The 17,595-nt window shown below is 53.0% G+C and overlaps 1 protein-coding gene across 7 annotated transcripts in view; it reads left to right on the forward strand.

The window, feature by feature from the left end:
- Positions 1 to 1,631: 1,631 nt before the first annotated feature.
- Positions 1,632 to 17,595, forward strand: part of CACNB4 (calcium voltage-gated channel auxiliary subunit beta 4) — an 82,352-nt gene continuing 66,388 nt past the window's right edge. For 4 of the 7 annotated variants that reach the window (XR_009208023.1, XM_040069256.2, XM_040069253.2 and 1 more), the window contains exons 1-2: positions 1,632 to 1,684; positions 2,187 to 2,270. Coding sequence is in view for 4 of the 7 variants with exons in the window: in XM_040069256.2 (XP_039925190.1) it covers positions 1,676 to 1,684; positions 2,187 to 2,270 (93 nt within the window). In the remaining 3 variants the exon portion in view is untranslated. The remainder of the gene's footprint in view (positions 1,685 to 2,186; positions 2,271 to 17,595) is intronic. The other 3 variants (XR_009208024.1, XR_005701607.2, XM_040069255.2) reach the window with 1 other exon arrangement.

A 17,595-nucleotide genomic window follows, 5' to 3' on the forward strand; every position in this document is an offset into this window, starting at 1 on the left:
AAGCTGTTCATGGACACCAAAGTGCCTGAGAATCCTGGCTGATCCCAAAAAATCGGGGTGAATCCCTGGGATTTAACCCTGCTGAGGCTGTGTGTGGGCACCAAGAACGCCTGCAAGGAGCCCCAAAAATTGTCATTTACACATCAGTCACTAGTTTCCATAATTTTTTTCACAGCCCTTTGGAGTTTCTGACCCCAGTGGGTTGATTTGGGGTCGCTTCAGGCTGGAAGTCAAGCTTCAAAAAGCCAAATCACGTCCTGGGTTATTGGGAATTGCTGGCTTGTTTTTCCTTCTGAATCCCAACCTGCTCCAGCGGGGCTCTGGAGAGAATCTTTCCCTGGGAAATCAGCCCAGAAGTGCCTTCCTAGGACCAATTTAGCGATGAAACTGAATGTAAAAAATAACCTGCTGTAGGCTGCAGCCTCGGTGACCCACATTCACCTTGGAGAGAGAAGGCAGGCTGCTCCTTTCGGGCCAGGAATGGAAGGAGTTGGTGCCCGGGCTGGCTGTGCTCGGAGCGTGCAGGTGTGAGCGAGCTCAGCCCAGGACGTGCACATCCCTGCTCTTGCTCATCCCAGTGGGAGGTGTGATGCGCCTGTAGGTGCAGGAAATCCAGGTCCCGCTTCCAAATCTTCCTCAGGCTTTAGCTTCCCAACGCGTCAGCTCCTGATTTTAGCTTGTTTTCCTCCTCGCCCTGGCAGTGGGAGCTCTCTCCATGGCTGGAGGTTGGTGCTGGTGGATGTGGGAAGGGTTGGGCAGGTCCCTGGGGTTTGGGGCTCAGCTGGACGGGTTTGGGTGGGCTCTGAGGCTGCTGCCTGCCCAGGGCATCCCCCATGGAAGGGACGCGAAATCCATCCCAATCCACCCCTGCCATGGGCTGGGAAACCTCCCACCACCCCAGGCTGCTCCGGCCCGGCCTTGGGATGGGGAGAACACTGCTGCAAGAAAAAGAAGCCCCTAAAAGGTAAAAGGTCAAAATTTTTTTACCCATTTATATTGGGAAATTGCCGTTGTGTGACTGGGAGGAAAACCCAAAAGCTGCACAACCACTGCTGGCACCAAACCAGCAATTCCCAGGTGGAATTCCCTGCTCTTTTCACCCTCAGCTATCCCCAGGAGTCACACAGTCATGGAATGGTTTGGGCTGGAAGGGACCTTCCTCGAACGATCTAATTCCAACCTTCTGCCATGGGCACCTCCCACCACCTCAGGCTGCTCCAACCCGGCCTTGGGCACTGCCAGGGATCCAGGGGCAGCCACAGCTGCTCTGGGAATTCCATCCCAGCCAGGAATTCCCAGTTCCCAGTCTCCCACCCATCCCTGCCCTCTGGCAGTGGGAGCCATTCCCTGTGTCCTGTCCCTCCATTCCTTGTCCCCAGCCCCTCTCCAGCTCTCCTGGAGCCCCTCCAGGCCCTGCCAGGGCTCTGAGCTCTGCCTGGATCCTTCCCTTCTCCAGGGGAACATTCCCAGCTCTCTCTCCCGGCCCAGCCGGCTCTCAGCGCTCCCATCCCGGCTGTACCGGGGCTGTCTCCGGGGGTTTTTGCCGTCCCAGCCCCGCCCCGGAGCCGCCCCCGCCCCGTTCCCAGCGCGCTCCGCCCCGGCGGCGGCTCCGCTGCGCCCGGAGAGCGGCCCGGGAGCGCCGGGACCGGGGAGGGCACAGGGGAACCGGGGAGCCATGGCCGCGGTGCGTGAGGGGCCGGGGAGGGCACGGGAGAACCGGGGAGCCATGGCCCGGGAGCTCCGGGACCGGGGAGGGCACGGGGGACCCGGGGAGCCATGGCCGCGGTGCGTGAGGAACCGGGGAGGGCACAGGAGAACCGGGGAGCCATGGCCCGGGAGCTCCGGGACCGAGGAGGGCACGGGAGCCATGGCCGCGGTCCGTGAGGGGCAGGGGCTGGGGTCCGTGAGGGGCCGCGGTGCGTGAGGGGCAGGGGAGGGCACGGGAGAACCGGAGAGCCATGGCCCGGGAGCTCCGGGGCCGAGGAGGGCACGGGAGCCATGGCCGCGGTCCGTGAGGGGCAGGGGCCGGGGTCCGTGAGGGGCCGCGGTCCGTGAGGGGCAGGGGCCGGGGTCCGTGAGGGGCCGCGGTCCGTGAGGGGCAGGGGCCGGGGTCCGTGAGGGGCCGCGGTCCGTGAGGGGCAGGGGCCGGGGCCGCGACAGCACCTTGATGCTTTGTCCCCCGCCAGGTGACCAGGGGCACCGCGACTCGCCGCAGCCGCCTGAAGCGCTCGGACGGCAGCACCACCTCCACCAGCTTCATCCTGCGGCAGGTCAGCGGCCGGGGGGCTCGGGGGGCTCGGTGCCGGCGGGGTCGGGACCTCCGTGCCCGGCGTGGCGGGACCGCTGCCCGGGGATGCTCCGGCTCCGGGAGTTGCGGACGCGGCGGAGTTCCCGCTGGAGCCGGGAGCGGCCCCAGAGGCCGGTGCGGCCGCGGTTCGACTCCAAAAACGCGTGCAGTGCCCTCGCCTTGGGCTCCCGGCTGTGGCTGTGCCCCTGGGCATCTCTTGCTTATCTCTGTGACACTGGGAGATGCGCTTAGCTTAGGGAATGGCAGCTGAGGTTTTGGTGATCTCCTGACTTTAGGAGATTTCTGGGGAAAAAAGGGTTTAAATGTGTCAAGAGCATCAGCATGTGAGGTTGGGGCTGCTCAGAGCTGATTCCTCAGCAGCCCCGTGCGCTGCAGGAGCACTGGTAGCCATCAGCATAGAACCTGCTGCTAACATTCCCCTTTTCCTTCCCTGTCCCCCTTTTCCTTCCCTGACACCCTTTTCCTTCCCTGTCCCCCTTTTCCTTCCCTGCTCCCCGTCTCCCACTCCTGCCTGCCAGCTGTCCCTCTCTCAGACGCAGGCTGACATCCTGAGTCCCCTGAAGCATCACCCTCACCTAGAAAACGCACTTTGCGGGAAATGTTATCAATTTCATTTCCAAGTAGAGCGTGTGGAGCATTCCCCAGAGCAGAAGCCTGCATCCCAGATTCCTCAGTGACTGGAGCAGGGATTGAAGGGAGCTCAGGGGAAGCAGAACTGGGCCCTTGACAGATCCAGGGACTCTTGCCGTGCGTGGAAGCGTGTTGTGCTCAGGACACGGAGCTTGCTCTGTCAGAGAAAAGGATTTAAATAACCCAGGGAAGTTTCATTTTGCTTGGTGGCGTGTCCCTGTCACGGCTCCAGCCCGTGTCAGGCTGGCAGTCCCCGTTTCCAGAGTGACATGTGAGAGTCTTGGCAAGAATCTGACGCTCGGTGGATGCGAGCCGTGGAGATGGGAGTTGAACCAAGGATAAAGGAGCAGAAAGGCAGTTTGGGGCGATGCTGGAGGGTGGTGGCAGCCCAGGAGATGCTGCTGGCGGCTGTGGGCGCTCCGGGAGGAGCTCTCGGCCTGGCAGGGCTGTCGCTCCCAGAGGTGGATTTGTGCTGCGTGGGAATCCAGGGTCTGTGGGGTGGCAGAGGGTCCTTGGCATCACCTGGTGTCCAAGGGAGCAGGACATGACCTGGAATTGTGGAAGCCAGGCCTCTGTCTGTCTGTCTGTCTGCTTTTGGGGGACTCACTTCACTCCTGACCCCCCGAGGTGTTGCTTTACACATTGTATGAGCCCTTCCAATTAAGAACAGGAAAATCAGGTGATGGGATGTTTTTCCTGTCCTTTACCCTCCCACAGGGAAGTTTTCCCTCATAACCATCAGGCTCTAAAGCAGAAGTGGAACAAAAAAGATCCCACCAGCAGGGATTGGCTTCAGGTAACGCTGTGCTGCTCGTAGGTCTAATTCAAAAACAAAGAGGAATTCTGTCAGTGAGATTTGGAATCAGTGTCCCAGAGGAGCTGAAATCTTTTGGAGATCTTGTGTCCCTTGAAAACTGAGCACCAGCTTCTTGCCCGAGCCCACAGTACCTATGGAAATTACATCCTTGGTTCCCTTCTGTGCCAGGAGAGACGCAGCTTCCTGGGATTTGAACTCGCTACTCGACTTTTCGTTATGTTGCATGTAATTTTTGGTTTCGATCCGTGGCTCAGTCTAATTTAGGCAGGGAATAACGTTTGGAGGAGCTTTTGGATTTGCGTTTTTTGGTTGCCCACACCGTGTGGTGGGAAGCAGGGAGGGTCTGTGCTGCTGAGCGCTCCGTGTGTGTGTGTCCTCGAGGACTGAGCTCCCAGCTCCAGCCGCTCCGTGTGGGAAGCTGCCGGTGGAAGTGGAGGGCACGGGTACTCCCAGGGGCACACGGGGCTGTGCTGGAAGCCAGTGGGATGAGGTTTAAAATCCCCCAGAGCGAGTGGGATCCCTGCTGTCCCGGAGCCACTCCTGAGGCAGGAGATTCCCAGCCGGTGGGATGTACCCGAGTGCGGGGGCACAGCCAAGGCCGGGAGCAGAGCCGGCACTGAAGGGGTCAAGCGTGGCCTTTGGGCAGGGAATGGGTGCACAAAAGTGTTCCTCTGACGTGGCAGGTGCTGCTCAATTAGAGCCAAGAACCCCCTTAAGGGACAGGAGTCAATTATAAGACGCTAATTAGGGCAGCTGGAAACGTGTGCTTGTGATTCAACACCGCGCTGGCATCAGAACTCCGTGTTTTTTCTGGGGGGTTTTGTGTTCCCAGCCCTTGTGACCTGTGGCTGCAGCGGGATTTGGTGTTTTCCCTTGGAATTCTGGCAGTACCAGTTCATTCCTTGCAATTTCCAGTGAGGTTTATTTCACTGACAGAAGCCGTGACCTGTGCAGAACAAGAAGCACCCAGAGGTGCTGTCAGAGCTTCCATCACTTCTGGGCATGCTGCGGTGGAAGTTCAGCTTCCCTTTCTCCTCCTCCTCCTTTTACTCCTTCTCCTCCTCTCCAGCTGTCTCCCAGAGGAATAATTACACATTTTGCTTTTTGCTGACCCAACCTGCGGCCCTTGTGCAGGTGAGATTGAAACACCTCCATGTGCAGGGTGCGTCCCTTTGGAATGTTCTCCCTCACACCTCAGGCAGGGGAGCACCAGGAGAGGCTGAGGGAGCTGGGAAGGGGCTGGAGAATTCCTGAGGGAGCTGGGAAGGGGCTGGAGAATTCCTGAGGGAACTGGCAAAAGGCTGGAGAATTCCTGAGAGAGCTGGGAAAGGGCTGGAGAATTCCTGAGGGAGCTGGGAAAGGGCTGGAGAATTCCTGAGGGAGCTGGGAAGGGGCTGGAGAATTCCTGAGGGAGCTGGGAAGGGGCTGGAGAATTCCTGAGGGAGCTGGGAAAGGGCTGGAGAATTCCTGAGGGAGCTGGGAAGGGGCTGGAGAATTCCTGAGGGAGCTGGGAAGGGGCTGGAGAATTCCTGAGGGGCTGGGAAGGGGCTGGAAGAATTCCTGAGGGAGCTGGGAAGGGGCTGGAGAATTCCTGAGGGAGCTGGAAGGGGCTGGGAGAATTCCTGAGGGAGCATGGGAAGGGGCTGGAGAATTCCTGAGGGAGCTGGGAAGGGGCTCAGCCTGGAGAAAAGGAGGATGCAGAGGGATCTTTTCCCTCTCTGCAATTCCCCCTGACAGGAGGGGACGCCGGGGGGATTGGGATCTGCTCCAGGGAACAGGGACAGGAGGAGAGGGAACGGCCTCAGGCTGGGCCAGGGGAGCTCAGGGTGGATTTTGGGAACAATTCCTTCATGGAAGAAGTGCTCAGGTGAATCCCCACCCCTGCAGGGATTTCCCAGCCCTGTGGATGTTGCACTTGGGGACAGGGGTCAGTGCTGGGCCTGGGCAGGCTGGGAGATGGTTGAACTCGATGCTTTCAGGGATTTTTTAGTACCAGCAAGGCCTTGTAATAAAATCTCCTTGAAACATTCGTAGGAATCAGTGGAAATCCTTCCCAGCTTGTGCCAGAGACTCCAAGTGAAGCCACTGAGTGTCCCTGAGCAGCTCAAGGACATTTAACTTCACACAAAACTAAATTTAGGCGTGCAGTTTATTTCTGGAAGTTTTTTTTTTCCTGCTTCTTTAGAGATAGTTGAGGTTAAAGCCAATTTTCTTTTGAGACTTAGTTACACCTGGTGCTGCATCTCTGGCAGCACATGTGCTTCCCCTTTTTAAATATAATTCTTCCTGTGTAATACTGAGAGGAAGTGAAGAGCAGCATTTTCTGTTTTCAGAGCAGCTCTCAGGCTGCACCAGCACTTTAAAGGTTGAGGACATTGCGACAAAAGAATTCAGGATCTTTAAAAATTAGAGTTTTGTGGCCTTGTTTCCGTCGGGCTCTGCTCGTCAGTGACCATTTCTTGATGAACTTTTCAAGGTGAATTCTTCCCAGAGTTCTGCTTTTTTTTTTTTTTTTTGTCTCAAAGTCCTTTTCCTCAGAGCACCTCCTGAGGACTCTGGTCTCTGCTGGAGGCAGATGCTGCTGGGAGCAGGTCCTGTTCCAGTGGGAACCTGCAGTGATCCAGGCATTCCTCAAAATCCAGCGCCGATTAAATGGATAAAAAACGTGTCTGCAGAGGAGCAGAGCAGAGGTTCAGTAATTTAGCAGGATGAGCTCAATCCTGCCATGAGTCATTAATTTCTAAAATACAGCTTACTGTCATGGAATGTGATTATTCCTTAGGCTGGGCTCTTATTTTCCTCTGTGCAGCGCTCAGGAGCTGTTTAAGCACTTTGACAGGTGAATAAAAGGCTGAGCTTGGCAGGGTTGTGCCTCATCCCTGCTGAAATCAGGGGCTCAGCTCAGCCAGCACTGGCAGCTCTCAGGTGATGCCATCTGACGAAGTAACGGTGGATTCAGTTCGTACAAGTCAAGATTTGACTTTGTAAATGTAAATATTTAGGTTGAATCAAGGAGGGGAAGTGAGGCTTGAAGTGAAATGAAGTTCCCAGGGTGTCTGGTTTGAGTTTCCCTCGGGTTTGAGGCTTTTCTCCCGCATTCAGCACCACAGAGTTTGCAAAAAAAGCTTTGCAAAAGGATCTTGCAGCTTTGGGGGAAAGCAGGGTTCCCTGCTGATGTCACAGAATCACGGACTCCTGGAACGCTTTGGGTTACAAGGGGCTTAAATCCCATCGCACTCCATGGACAGGGACACCTCCCGCTCTCCCAGGCTGCTCCAACGTCCAGCCTGGCCGGGGACACTCCATCCTGTTGGTTTGAGGTTAATTCCAGGTGATTTTTGAGGATGGTTTGCCGGCTGAAGGTGGGAGGGACAATCCATGGCAGGAATTCCCTGTGATGGATTGGGGATCTTCCATGGAATTGTCCCCTGGCAGCTGGGAAGGAGCCATCATCCCACCGAGGGGCAGAGCTGGATTTGGGGGATGGCTGCAGTGACCTTGGTGGGGAAATCCTGGGAAAACGAGGCCTGTGGAGTCGAGCCCCGCTTCCCTACAGCTTCCAGTGTGGTTCCAGGGGTCCCAGGACATCCAGAGGCCACTGTCCATCAGTTCCTGCAGGATGCTGCCGTGTGGAGAAGGTCAGGGCGGTGGGATGCACCTTTCCCAGAGTTTCCTGGAAGGAAACTGAGGGACCTGGAGCATGTCCTTCATGGAGCTGGGCCAGGGCAGGGTCAGGATGGATTTCAGGGAAAGGTTCTTCCCCAGGGAATGGGCACATTCCCCAGAGCTCCAGGAACGTTTGGACAGCGCTGCCAGGGTGGGATTTTGGGCTGTGTGTGCAGGGCCAGGATCCAGATCCATGATCCTGTGGCTCCCTTCCCACTCAGGATATTCTGGGACTCCAGGAACCTTCACAAGGTTGAAACACCAGTAAAAAAAAAAAAAAAAAACCATCCATTTAATTTCATTTTTCTTTTCATTATAAAACAAGGAAAACAAGGATAGGACAATTGGCTTCTCCCCTCACTTCTGTCATCACCACTGAAGCCGGCTGCCTCCTGCACATTCCCATTTTTCCTCCGGAAAGCTGCGTGCCCGGGAATCTCTGTGGCACCGGGAGGCTTAATTGAATGTTTCTTAATGTTCTAATTGAATCCCCAATTAAGTTCTCACTCCGTGCTCCGTTAGGAAGCGATTTTGTGTTTGCAAGCAAATCCCGATTGCGGCCGCGTTTTCCCGAGGGAAAAAAAAATCCCCCGGCTGTTTGTTTATTATTTTTTTGGCTGGGTTTGGAACCTCCACAACCTCAGAGCAGTTCCAGGGGTGATGTCCAGGCTGAGGTGCCCAGGATGGTGCAATTCCCGTGGAATTGGGACACCGTCCATGGCCCCAGCACGTGGGGTGAGGATGGGAGCACCACAGCAGCTCCTGGGGCGGTCGGGAACGCGGGAGGCAGCGCGGAACGAACGGGATCTGTCCGGTGCACGCAGAAAAGTCGGAATCTTTGGAACTGTGCCTTCCCAAAGGCCGCGTCCCGTTCTCCGGCACATGTGCTGACCGGCTTACCGTCTCCATGGAGACGAGGTTCGGGTTCGGAAATAGCCGAAAGTCACCCGAGAAAAGTCAGATATTAATAGAGAGCAGCGTGGGGATGGAGGAAAAAATAGGATGTGGCTGCTCCTCACCCCAAATTTGGGGGATCTGGGAGTCATCCGTGTGTCTGTAATGTCTGTGGGTGTTTGTTTACGTGTCTTTGTGGAGCGTGACCTATAAAATGAATTCTCTTTGGTCGGTGTTATTCCAGCGAGGCATTTCCGTGGCGAGAGCAGCAGAACGGGAGCAGCGTGTGAATGGGGGATGCTGGAGAGGGGAGAGGGGAAAAATACCTTCACAGGCATGGAAATAGAGGGATTAAAAAGGGAATAAATGTAAATGTAAATAGAAATGTAAATATAGGGTATGAATGCCCAATGCTCTTGATGTGCCCCTTCAATATTTGACAGGCAAGAACTAAAAAATACCTTTACAAACATGTAAATAGATACATATAATAGTGTATAAATATAATATATATATGTAGGATATGAATGAACAATGCTCTTGATGCGCCCCTTCAATATTTAATAGGCAAGAACTAAGAAACACCTTTACAAACATATAAATACAAACATGCAAAAGCATACAAATATATATAAAAAATTATATAGGGTATGAACACACAATGCTCTTGCTTTCACCCTTCAATACTTAATAGGTAGGAATGAAAAATACCTTTACAAACATGTAAATATAAATGTAGGTATAAATATATATATATACACATATATATAGGGTATGAGCTCACAATGCTCTTGCTTTCACCCTTCAATATTTAATAGATAAGAATGAAAAAATACCCTTACAAACATGTAAATATATATATTAGAAAGGATATAAATAGATATATATAAAAATAGGTATGTAGGGTATGAGTGCATGATGCTCCTGCTGTCCCCATTCCTGCAATGAGGAACCTGGAATTCAGCAATCCTACATGACCTGACCCACCCTGAGTTAAATCCAGGATTGAAACTCCCTGGGCAGCCCCACGGCCACCTCCTCCTCCTCCTCCCAGTGCCACCAGTTTGGATTTCGGTTCCTGGATTTCTGCTGGAGGGGAGCCTTGGGAGGAGATCCGGGGCTGTGCCGACGTTTCTATGGACACCAGCACAACCCATGGATTGTGGAGGAAGCTGAGATGATGATTACTTGGGACTCCATGCTCAAATATGTTCTTTTGCTCTGAAAGGAACGTGGCAGAGACAGAAATAGCTTTTTATCCTAAACCCCTTAGGTTTTGGGGGACCCACAGAGCTGGAAAAATGAATTTCTTTCTGTTTGTTTCAGGGTCGGGGCGGGAAGCCCGATGTGAGTAGTATTCCAAATTGGCTTTAAAAAATAATCAAGCAGAGCTCTAGGAAAATAAAATCGAAAATTCTTGAGCCACTCGCCACGTTGAAAAGATCTGCTGTTAAAAGAGTTTTTGGCTGACAGTCAAATGGAATAAAAAGAATCCCAGAATCCTGGAATGGTTTGGGTTGGAAGGGACCTTAAATCTCATCCCAATCCATCCATTCCGTGGGCAGGGACACCTTCCACTGCTCCAGCCTGGCTTAGACACTTCCAGGGATCCAGGGGCAGCCACAGCCTCTCTGGGAATTCCATCCCAGCCAGGAATTCCTTCCCAAAATCCCAACTAAACATTTTGGTAAGGACTGATGGATAATTTGACAACTGAGACAATTTAGAGAGTGGGAATGAGAGCGTGTTTTTCCTCCGTTGTTTTAATTTTTTGGCTGCCAGTACTGAGGTCTCTGGATAAATTGGGATTTGGAACAGCAGGGCCTTGCCTGCCTTCCCCTTTCCCTGTAATAAAAATGGGAAACTTCCCTAAAGCACGGGGAGGGGGGTTGGAGATCCCTCCTGGCCCCATTCTCTGCCCTGGTACAAACCCCGTGGGTTTTTGGGACCTTTCACACCTCAGCCCTTCGTGTGGGAGGTGCTGCTCCCTCGGGGCTGTTGGGAATTTTGGTGCCAGCATTCCCGTGGTCGCTGAGTGTCCCCGAGCGTCCCCGTGGGTTGTTTGGTGAGATCTGTGTTAAACACTGAAAGGTTCTGGTGAAAGCACACCCTGGGCAGTGACACTGTCTAATGAACCCTCGGCGTTCCCTTCCCATGATGAGCAGCACGCTTTAGGGAAAAGCTTTTCTTGCCCCAAAGAAGAGATTTTACACCCTTAGGTGAAATTGAATCCTGACAGTTTGCAGTGCCCAGGTCTGGGCTGTGACACCTTTTCCTGCCAGGAACGAGCCGTAACCTCCGCGTGGTTTTCCCTGGGTCCCGTTCCTCCTTGGTTTGTGCTTCGTGGTGGTCATTCCCCGTGCTGGTGGTTTCAGTGCTTACCCAGGCACTCTTTTCCCAGCTTACATAATGCATCATTTTCCCATTTATCCCTGCGGACAGCGGGAGCTGCCCCCGTGTCTCCACATCTCCGCGGGTTACTGCACTTAATGCAGTTTGATATCCCGGGAAAAATCGGAGATCCCGAGCCAGGCAAGGCAGTAAAACGATTCCAGGCTGGAATTTTGCAAAAAAACCTTTTGAAAACGCTCCGTTGAAAATCAAGACAATCCTTTTTCTGGGGGGTAATTACTGGGATTTGCTGGGTGACCTGAAGCAGCATCAGACACCTGGATTTAAGCAGGAGAACCCCAACCATGTCCTGGAGGAAAATCCCAGTTATGCTCCTCACTTGTGACTCTTCCAAACCTTGATGACGACAGAGTTACATTTCCACAGGGAAGGGTGGATTATGTGGGGATTTTCCAGCCCAGTTCCACGGTGGGTTTGGATTTGCATTTTGCTTGCCCAGGTTCTTGTGGTCAGTTCATTCTCCACTTCGGCCTCAAGGGCTTAGGGGGCTTTCTCCTGGACAAGACCTTCCTGGGGACAATGCTTGACGTGTAAATGTCCACTCCCATTTTTGTGAAGCGTTTTTGGAGCCTTTTATGCCAAATTCCCTCCATACTTCAAAGAGCACGAGTGGAATTTCTGTACCGGGAATGAGTTGGGGTGCTCATTCCTCGGGTGATCTCTTCTGAGCAGTGGGAACTGATTTTCCCATTAGGAGACACTTCATAACCTGGTGGGTGTTTTTTTTCCTTTTCTCCTCTCTTTTATTCATCAGAGAGAGATAAAAATGCCCTCAGCGCTTGGCATTTCTTAGGCCTTAATGACCAGTCGAGGTTAATGGCCCGAGATGATGAAACCTCCAGCCAGGCATCCATCTTGCAGAGCCTGCTGGCATCTAGGGCTGAAATATTCTCCTGTTCTCTGCCTGTGAGCATCGGGGGCCAGCAGGAGCAGCTTCTCCTCCCTCTCCCTGCTCCCCACACGTCAGGACTGGGGGAGAAAAGCTCCATCCTGTGGGACAGCAACTCTGCTCTGCTGTGGGTAAAGGAGATGTGTGACCTGGGGGAGGCACAGGGGAGAGCTGCTGGTGCTCCCTGGGATGTTATCTCCACATTTCTGAGAGGAGAGGGAGCCCAGGAACTCCAAATGGAATGGGAGGAGAAGGTCGTGTGGGAGATGAGCAGAAGTGAGGAACGAGCTGGGGTTGAAACACGTCAGGAAGAGGAGATGGGAGAGCCAGAGCCACGGTGGGAGGGATCCTCGTGGAATCAGGCATGGAATCGTTACGGTTGGAAAAGAGCTTTGAGATCATCCAGTCCAACATCAAGCAGCGCCACCACCGTGCTCACCCCTGGCCCATGTCCCCAGGTGCCACCTGCACACGTTTTCTGAGCACCTCCGGGGATGGGGACTCCACACTGTCCAGGGCATTCCGTTCCAGCGCTTCCCAGCCCTTCCCATGAAAGAACTGATCCTAATATTGAGCCTAAACCTTCCCCAGCACGACCTGAGGCTGTTTCCTCTCCTGCAGCTCACGGCCCTGCTCCTCTTCCAGCTCCACTTCCCTCTTCCTTCTCCTCCAGAAGCTCCCTCTGGCCTTGCCTTGGCTGTCTCCTTTCACCAGTGCCTCTCATTCCTCTGCACAGAATTTCAGCAGCTGCCTCATTACCCACTTTTGTGCCAGACAAAAAGAGTGGGAAGAGGGGAAATCCCAAATTTTTACTATAGTAACTAGTTAAATTCCGATAAGAACGGCATGCGGGAATTTTGTTGTTGTTGTTTGTTTCTGTTTTTCCTGGGAATGTTGCTGCTCTCTTTTGTTCCCCGTTCTGTGTGTCCCAGCTTGTGTTTGTCCCTCAGAAGTGACAGTGTGGGGACACTCCCTCCCCAGTGGACAGGGTGTCACATCAGCCAAGTGATGGGAACAGAGCAAAAAAAGCTCCCCAAAACCCCACAGAAACCAGGGGCAGGGAAAAAAAGGGAGAGGAAGGAGAAAAGGAGGGGAAAAAGACCAAGAAAGGAGAGGTGGAATCTGTCTCTGGATTGTGTGCAAAGAGCCTGTGAGCACAAAATGTGGGCAGTGGCCCCAAAGAGTGGGTGACTCTTTCATAACTCATCTTCTGTCGCCTCATTCCCCCATTCTTAGGTGTTCGGCAAGGAAAAATTTCCCTTTTCCTTTAGGGAGCACTTGGATGTGTCCTAGCCACACTCGCTGGTCCTGGAGCAGCTTCCTCTCTTTTCATCCCTTTTTTTCCCCCTTTTTCTTTTCTTTTTGGTTTGGTCCCTTTTTCTTTTTTTCCTTTTTTCCTTTTGTTCCTTTTTTTTCCTTTTTTTTTTTTTCCTTTTTTCCTTTTTTTTCCTTTTTTCCTGTTTCCTTTTTTCCTCTTTTCCTTTTTTCCTTTTCCTTTCCCTTTGTCCCTGCAGAGTTTCGGTGAGGATTTTGGGGTTCTTAAAGCGGCAGCAAGGGGACAGCAGCCATCAGGAGTCACTTGCTGCCACGTGATGCCCTCTCCATGGACACTCAGGGTGTCTCCTCTGCCCCTCTCCTTCTTCCAAGGGATTTTTCCAGGGATGTGGTTTATAAGGTTTCTGCAAGGCACCGAGGTTGTCCTGATTTCGGCACGTGGTCGCTGTTCTCTCAGGGGGCCAAACCTTCACAAAGGAAATTTCCTCATCCCCAAAGCCTCACCAGAACCCATCCAGCCTGGCCTTGGACTCTCCCAGGGCTGGGAAATGTTTGATGGATCTATTTCAGGGATTCTTCTGCTCCGAACCATCCACAAGTGGGGGAGCAGCTCACATCCCTGGGTGACAAATCCCTTGACATTTTAGACCTCTCCGTGCTGGTGTGCTCTGAGTCCTGTCTGTGCTCAGTGCTGGGGCCTGAGGAGGTTTCTGTGGGCTCCTGTACCCTGTGCTGATAAATAACTGAGAATCCCCACAGCCTCTCACCTTTTCACCTTTCCCACGTCCCAGCGCCCCAAGTCCAACTCGCAGTGCTGTCACCTGCGATCCCTTCCCCTTCCTTTTCTCCCAGCTGCCTCTGTGCTTTCTCTGAGGGCTAAATGAGAGGTTACCACTTCCAGCAGCAAAACCAGGAGTTGGGGAATCGCAAGCCGGAGTAATTTATGCAGGAGCAGTGTGGGGGAAATTGCAGCCCACTCCTGTTCCACATAAATTATGGATGTACCTCCTTGGAAATAGCTACAGAGGGGGTTCAGGTTTTGGTTTTTTTTTTGGCTAATGAATCATGCCTGAATTTATACAGTACCTACATTGACTCAAATGTCTCCTTTGGGCCCCACCTTTCTTTTTACATCATCTCTCAACTTTGGCTGAACTTGCAGCTCCGGATGTTCCTGTCTTTTCCTCACAGCAGATCCATTCCTTTGTCTGGAAATGGGGCTCCAAAATTTACCCCCAGAGCCTTCCCCACTTAAGGGAGCGTTTCCATCTTATGCTTTGGAGATCTCCAAAGAGATCCCTCAGCTGCTTTTGAAGGATCTGTGGGAAGGAATGAGTGTTTAGGAAGGCGCAGTCTGCTCTTGTGTGCACGTATCCACGGATTTGGAACCTTTGGAGCTGTGGCCTTCAAGCCGAGGCTCTGGGCAACACGAAACCTTTGGAATTGAGTAGGGAAATAAAGGAATTGTAAGGTATTCCTGGAGGAAGTGAAGGACGCTGCTGCCCACCACGTATTTGGGGGTGTAAAATATAGATATGATATTGCTATTTCTGCAAGCTGAGGGGGGATTTAGTGGAATGCCCTAGGAATTATCCGTGAGGGATATCTTGGGCTGGGATCTGAGCTCCTCCACTGCAGCACAGGGAACATCCGCCAGCGAGGAGCCGCTTGGGAAGGGCTTTGGGGAGGATGTGGAATGACGAAAAGCGCTTGTTTGGAACAGGAGAAGATGGAACAGCTTTGGACCTAAAATCAGCCTGCTCCCAGGATACAGAACGTTATGGGAAGAAGGGTGGAAGTGTGATTTTCATGATAATAAAGGAGCGGGCGGAGCGGCGTGGGCACCACGGGAGAGGGGTGGGATGAGGAGATAGAGGGGGGAGAGGAGGCTCGGTGCTGAGCGAGGGGGTGGAATCGTGGAAATCAAACGCCAGTCCTGGAAAACCATTCGGATTTTGCCACGGATGCAGCAGGCAGAACTTGAAAGATGCCAAAGAGAGGCACTAGGAATATTTTATTGTCTTGTGCGAGGAGCCTGCCTGGGCTATATTTAACTGCTCTCATGTGTGCTTTCATGAGGGATCTGTGCAGTTTCCCCTGGTTTATGTCATTTTTCTAAGCACAATCATTTGTGTTCCAGTGGAAGGTGGGGTGGAACAGGATGAGCTTCGAGGTCCTTTGCATCCCCAGCCAGTGTGGGCTGGTGACTCAGTGCCACATGCAGCTCGGTGTTCGGCAAATATCAGAGGGCTTCGGTTCGGGCCCTGGCCATATGCTAATGCAATTATGCTAATGAGCAGCTAACGAGCGGGGAGGGTGCTCTCAGTTCCCCGGGTTTGGGGAATTTCGGCTAAGTCTGCCTCGGAGAGGGGTAACTTTGCTCTCCACAGCAGTTCCAAGCCGTGCCTTTCTCCCATTCAGCTCTATTATTAGAACCTTTCCTTGGTACAATGTCTTTTAATACAATCCCTGGGTTTGGTTTTGTTTTGTTTTGTTTTCCTATTCAGTTCTATTCTTGGAACACTTTCTTGGTGGAGTGTATTTTGATACAACCCCAAATGAAAATGCGCTGTGCTGACGGTTTTGGCTCCCCAGTATGCCCTGTCAGGACTGTGCCTCTGAACTGGTCCTGCTGTGTCCACCCACCTGTTACTGCTTTGGAGGGGGTCGAACACTCTGTTCCTAGAAAAGCCCTTTGTGGGTTGTAACTAAAAGGCAACATTTCGGGGTGGGACGAGCTCGCGCTATTCCTATGGAAACAAAATACTGTGCAGGGTGAAAACCCCCAAATTTTGGAGCATTATTGGGAATCTGGGACCATCTGGAGGGAGAAGCCTGCAGGGAGGTGTCCGTGTGTTCGTCACAGATGCCGCCACTCCTGACACAGCAGGTCCCAAGGGATCCCGAGGGATCTGCCTCTCTGGCTTCCACTTGGTTTGAGCTTGAGGGGGTTAAGCTGGGCTTAGAGGGTGCCCTGAGTGTCTGGCACATCTCCAGTACCTAGGAATGGTTTGGGTTGGAAGGGTTAAAGCTCATCCCAATCCACCCCTGCCATGGGCAGGGACACTTCCCACCACCCCAGGGTGCTCCAGCCTGGCCTTGGGCACTGCCAGGGATCCAGGGGCAGCCACAGCTGCTCTGGGAATTCCATCCCAGGCAGGAATTCCCAGTTCCCAATCTCCCATCCATCCCTGCCCTCTGGCAGTGGGAGCCATTCCCTGTGTCCTGTCCCTCCAGCCCTTGTCCCCAGCCCCTCTCCAGTGATCCTCCCCACATCCAGGAGAGCAGACATAAATCTCCCTGTGTTTCCAGCAGGTGTCCAGAAGTAATAATAACCTTCCAAAATGTAAAGTTTGGACCAAAATAAATCTTGTGTCTTCCCTGGAATGGGGGCTGGGACCATTTGGGCTGCGGGAGCACAACCCTGGGGGGGATGCTCCTGGTTTGGATCCTGGTTTTGATTTGGATCAGCTCCTGGTTTGGATCAGTCCCTGGTTTGGATTCCAGTTCTGGTTTGGATCAGTCCCTGGTTTGGATCAGTCCCAGGTTTGGATCAATCCCTGGTTTGGATCAGTCCCTGGTTTGGATCCTGCCCTGGTTTGGATCCTGCCCAGGTTTGGATCAGTCCCTGGTTTGGATCCTGGTTCTGGTTTGGATCAGTCCCTGGTTTGGATCCTGGTTCTGGTTTGGATCAGTTCCTGGTTTGGATCCTGGTTCTGGTTTGGATCAGTTCCTGGTTTGGATCAGTCCCAGGTTTGGATCAGTCCCTGGTTTGGATCAGTCCCTGGTTTGGATCCTGGTTCTGGTTTGGATCAGTTCCTGGTTTGGATCAGTCCCAGGTTTGGATCAGTTCCTGGTTTGGATCCTGCCCTGGTTTGGATCCTGGTTCTGGTTTGGATCAGTCCCTGGTTTGGATCCTGTCCTGGTTTGGATCAGTCCCTGGTTTGGATCCTGGTTCTGTTTAGGATCAGTCCCAGGTTTGAATCCTGCCCTGGTTTGGATCAATCCCTGGTTTGGATCCTGGTTCTGGTTTGGATCAGTCCCTGGTTTGGATCAGTCCCTGATTTGGATCAGTCCCAGGTTTGGATCCTGCCCTGGTTTGGATCAGTCCCTGGTTTGGATCAGTCCCTGGTTTGGATCAGTCCCAGGTTTGGATCCTGTCCTGGTTTGGATCAGTCCCTGGTTTGGATCCTGCCCTGATTTGGATCAGTCCCTGATTTGGATCAGACCCTGGTTTGGATCCTGGTTCTGGTTTGGATCAGTCCCAGGTTTGGATCCTGCCCTGGTTTGGATCAGTCCCTGGTTTGGATCAGTCCCAGGTTTGGATCCTGTCCTGGTTTGGATCAGTCCCTGGTTTGGATCAGTCCCAGGTTTGGATCCTGTCCTGGTTTGGATCCTGCTCTGGTTTGGATCCTGCCCCTGCTCTTCCCTGGTTGTTTTCTGTCCCTCAGCCGCTCAGATTTAAGTCGGGATTTAAGTCCAAATGCTTGAGCTGTTGTCTAAACCATCAGGTTCAGGTTTGGCTCCAGAAACGCCGGCTCTGGTGGTTGTTGTTGCTGCTTTTTCTCTCGTGGGCCCCGGAGGTTGGACCGGGTGCTGTCACCAGCAGATTGCTGCAGTTTGTTTGTGGTGGTGCTGTCTTGCTTTTTCTGTGAGTCCTCCACCCTCGTGCCATCGATCGAGGCGTTTTGTAAGAACAGACAA

This window comes from Hirundo rustica, chromosome 7, assembly GCF_015227805.2.
Source record: "Hirundo rustica isolate bHirRus1 chromosome 7, bHirRus1.pri.v3, whole genome shotgun sequence".
NCBI classification, from domain to species: Eukaryota; Metazoa; Chordata; class Aves; order Passeriformes; family Hirundinidae; genus Hirundo; species Hirundo rustica.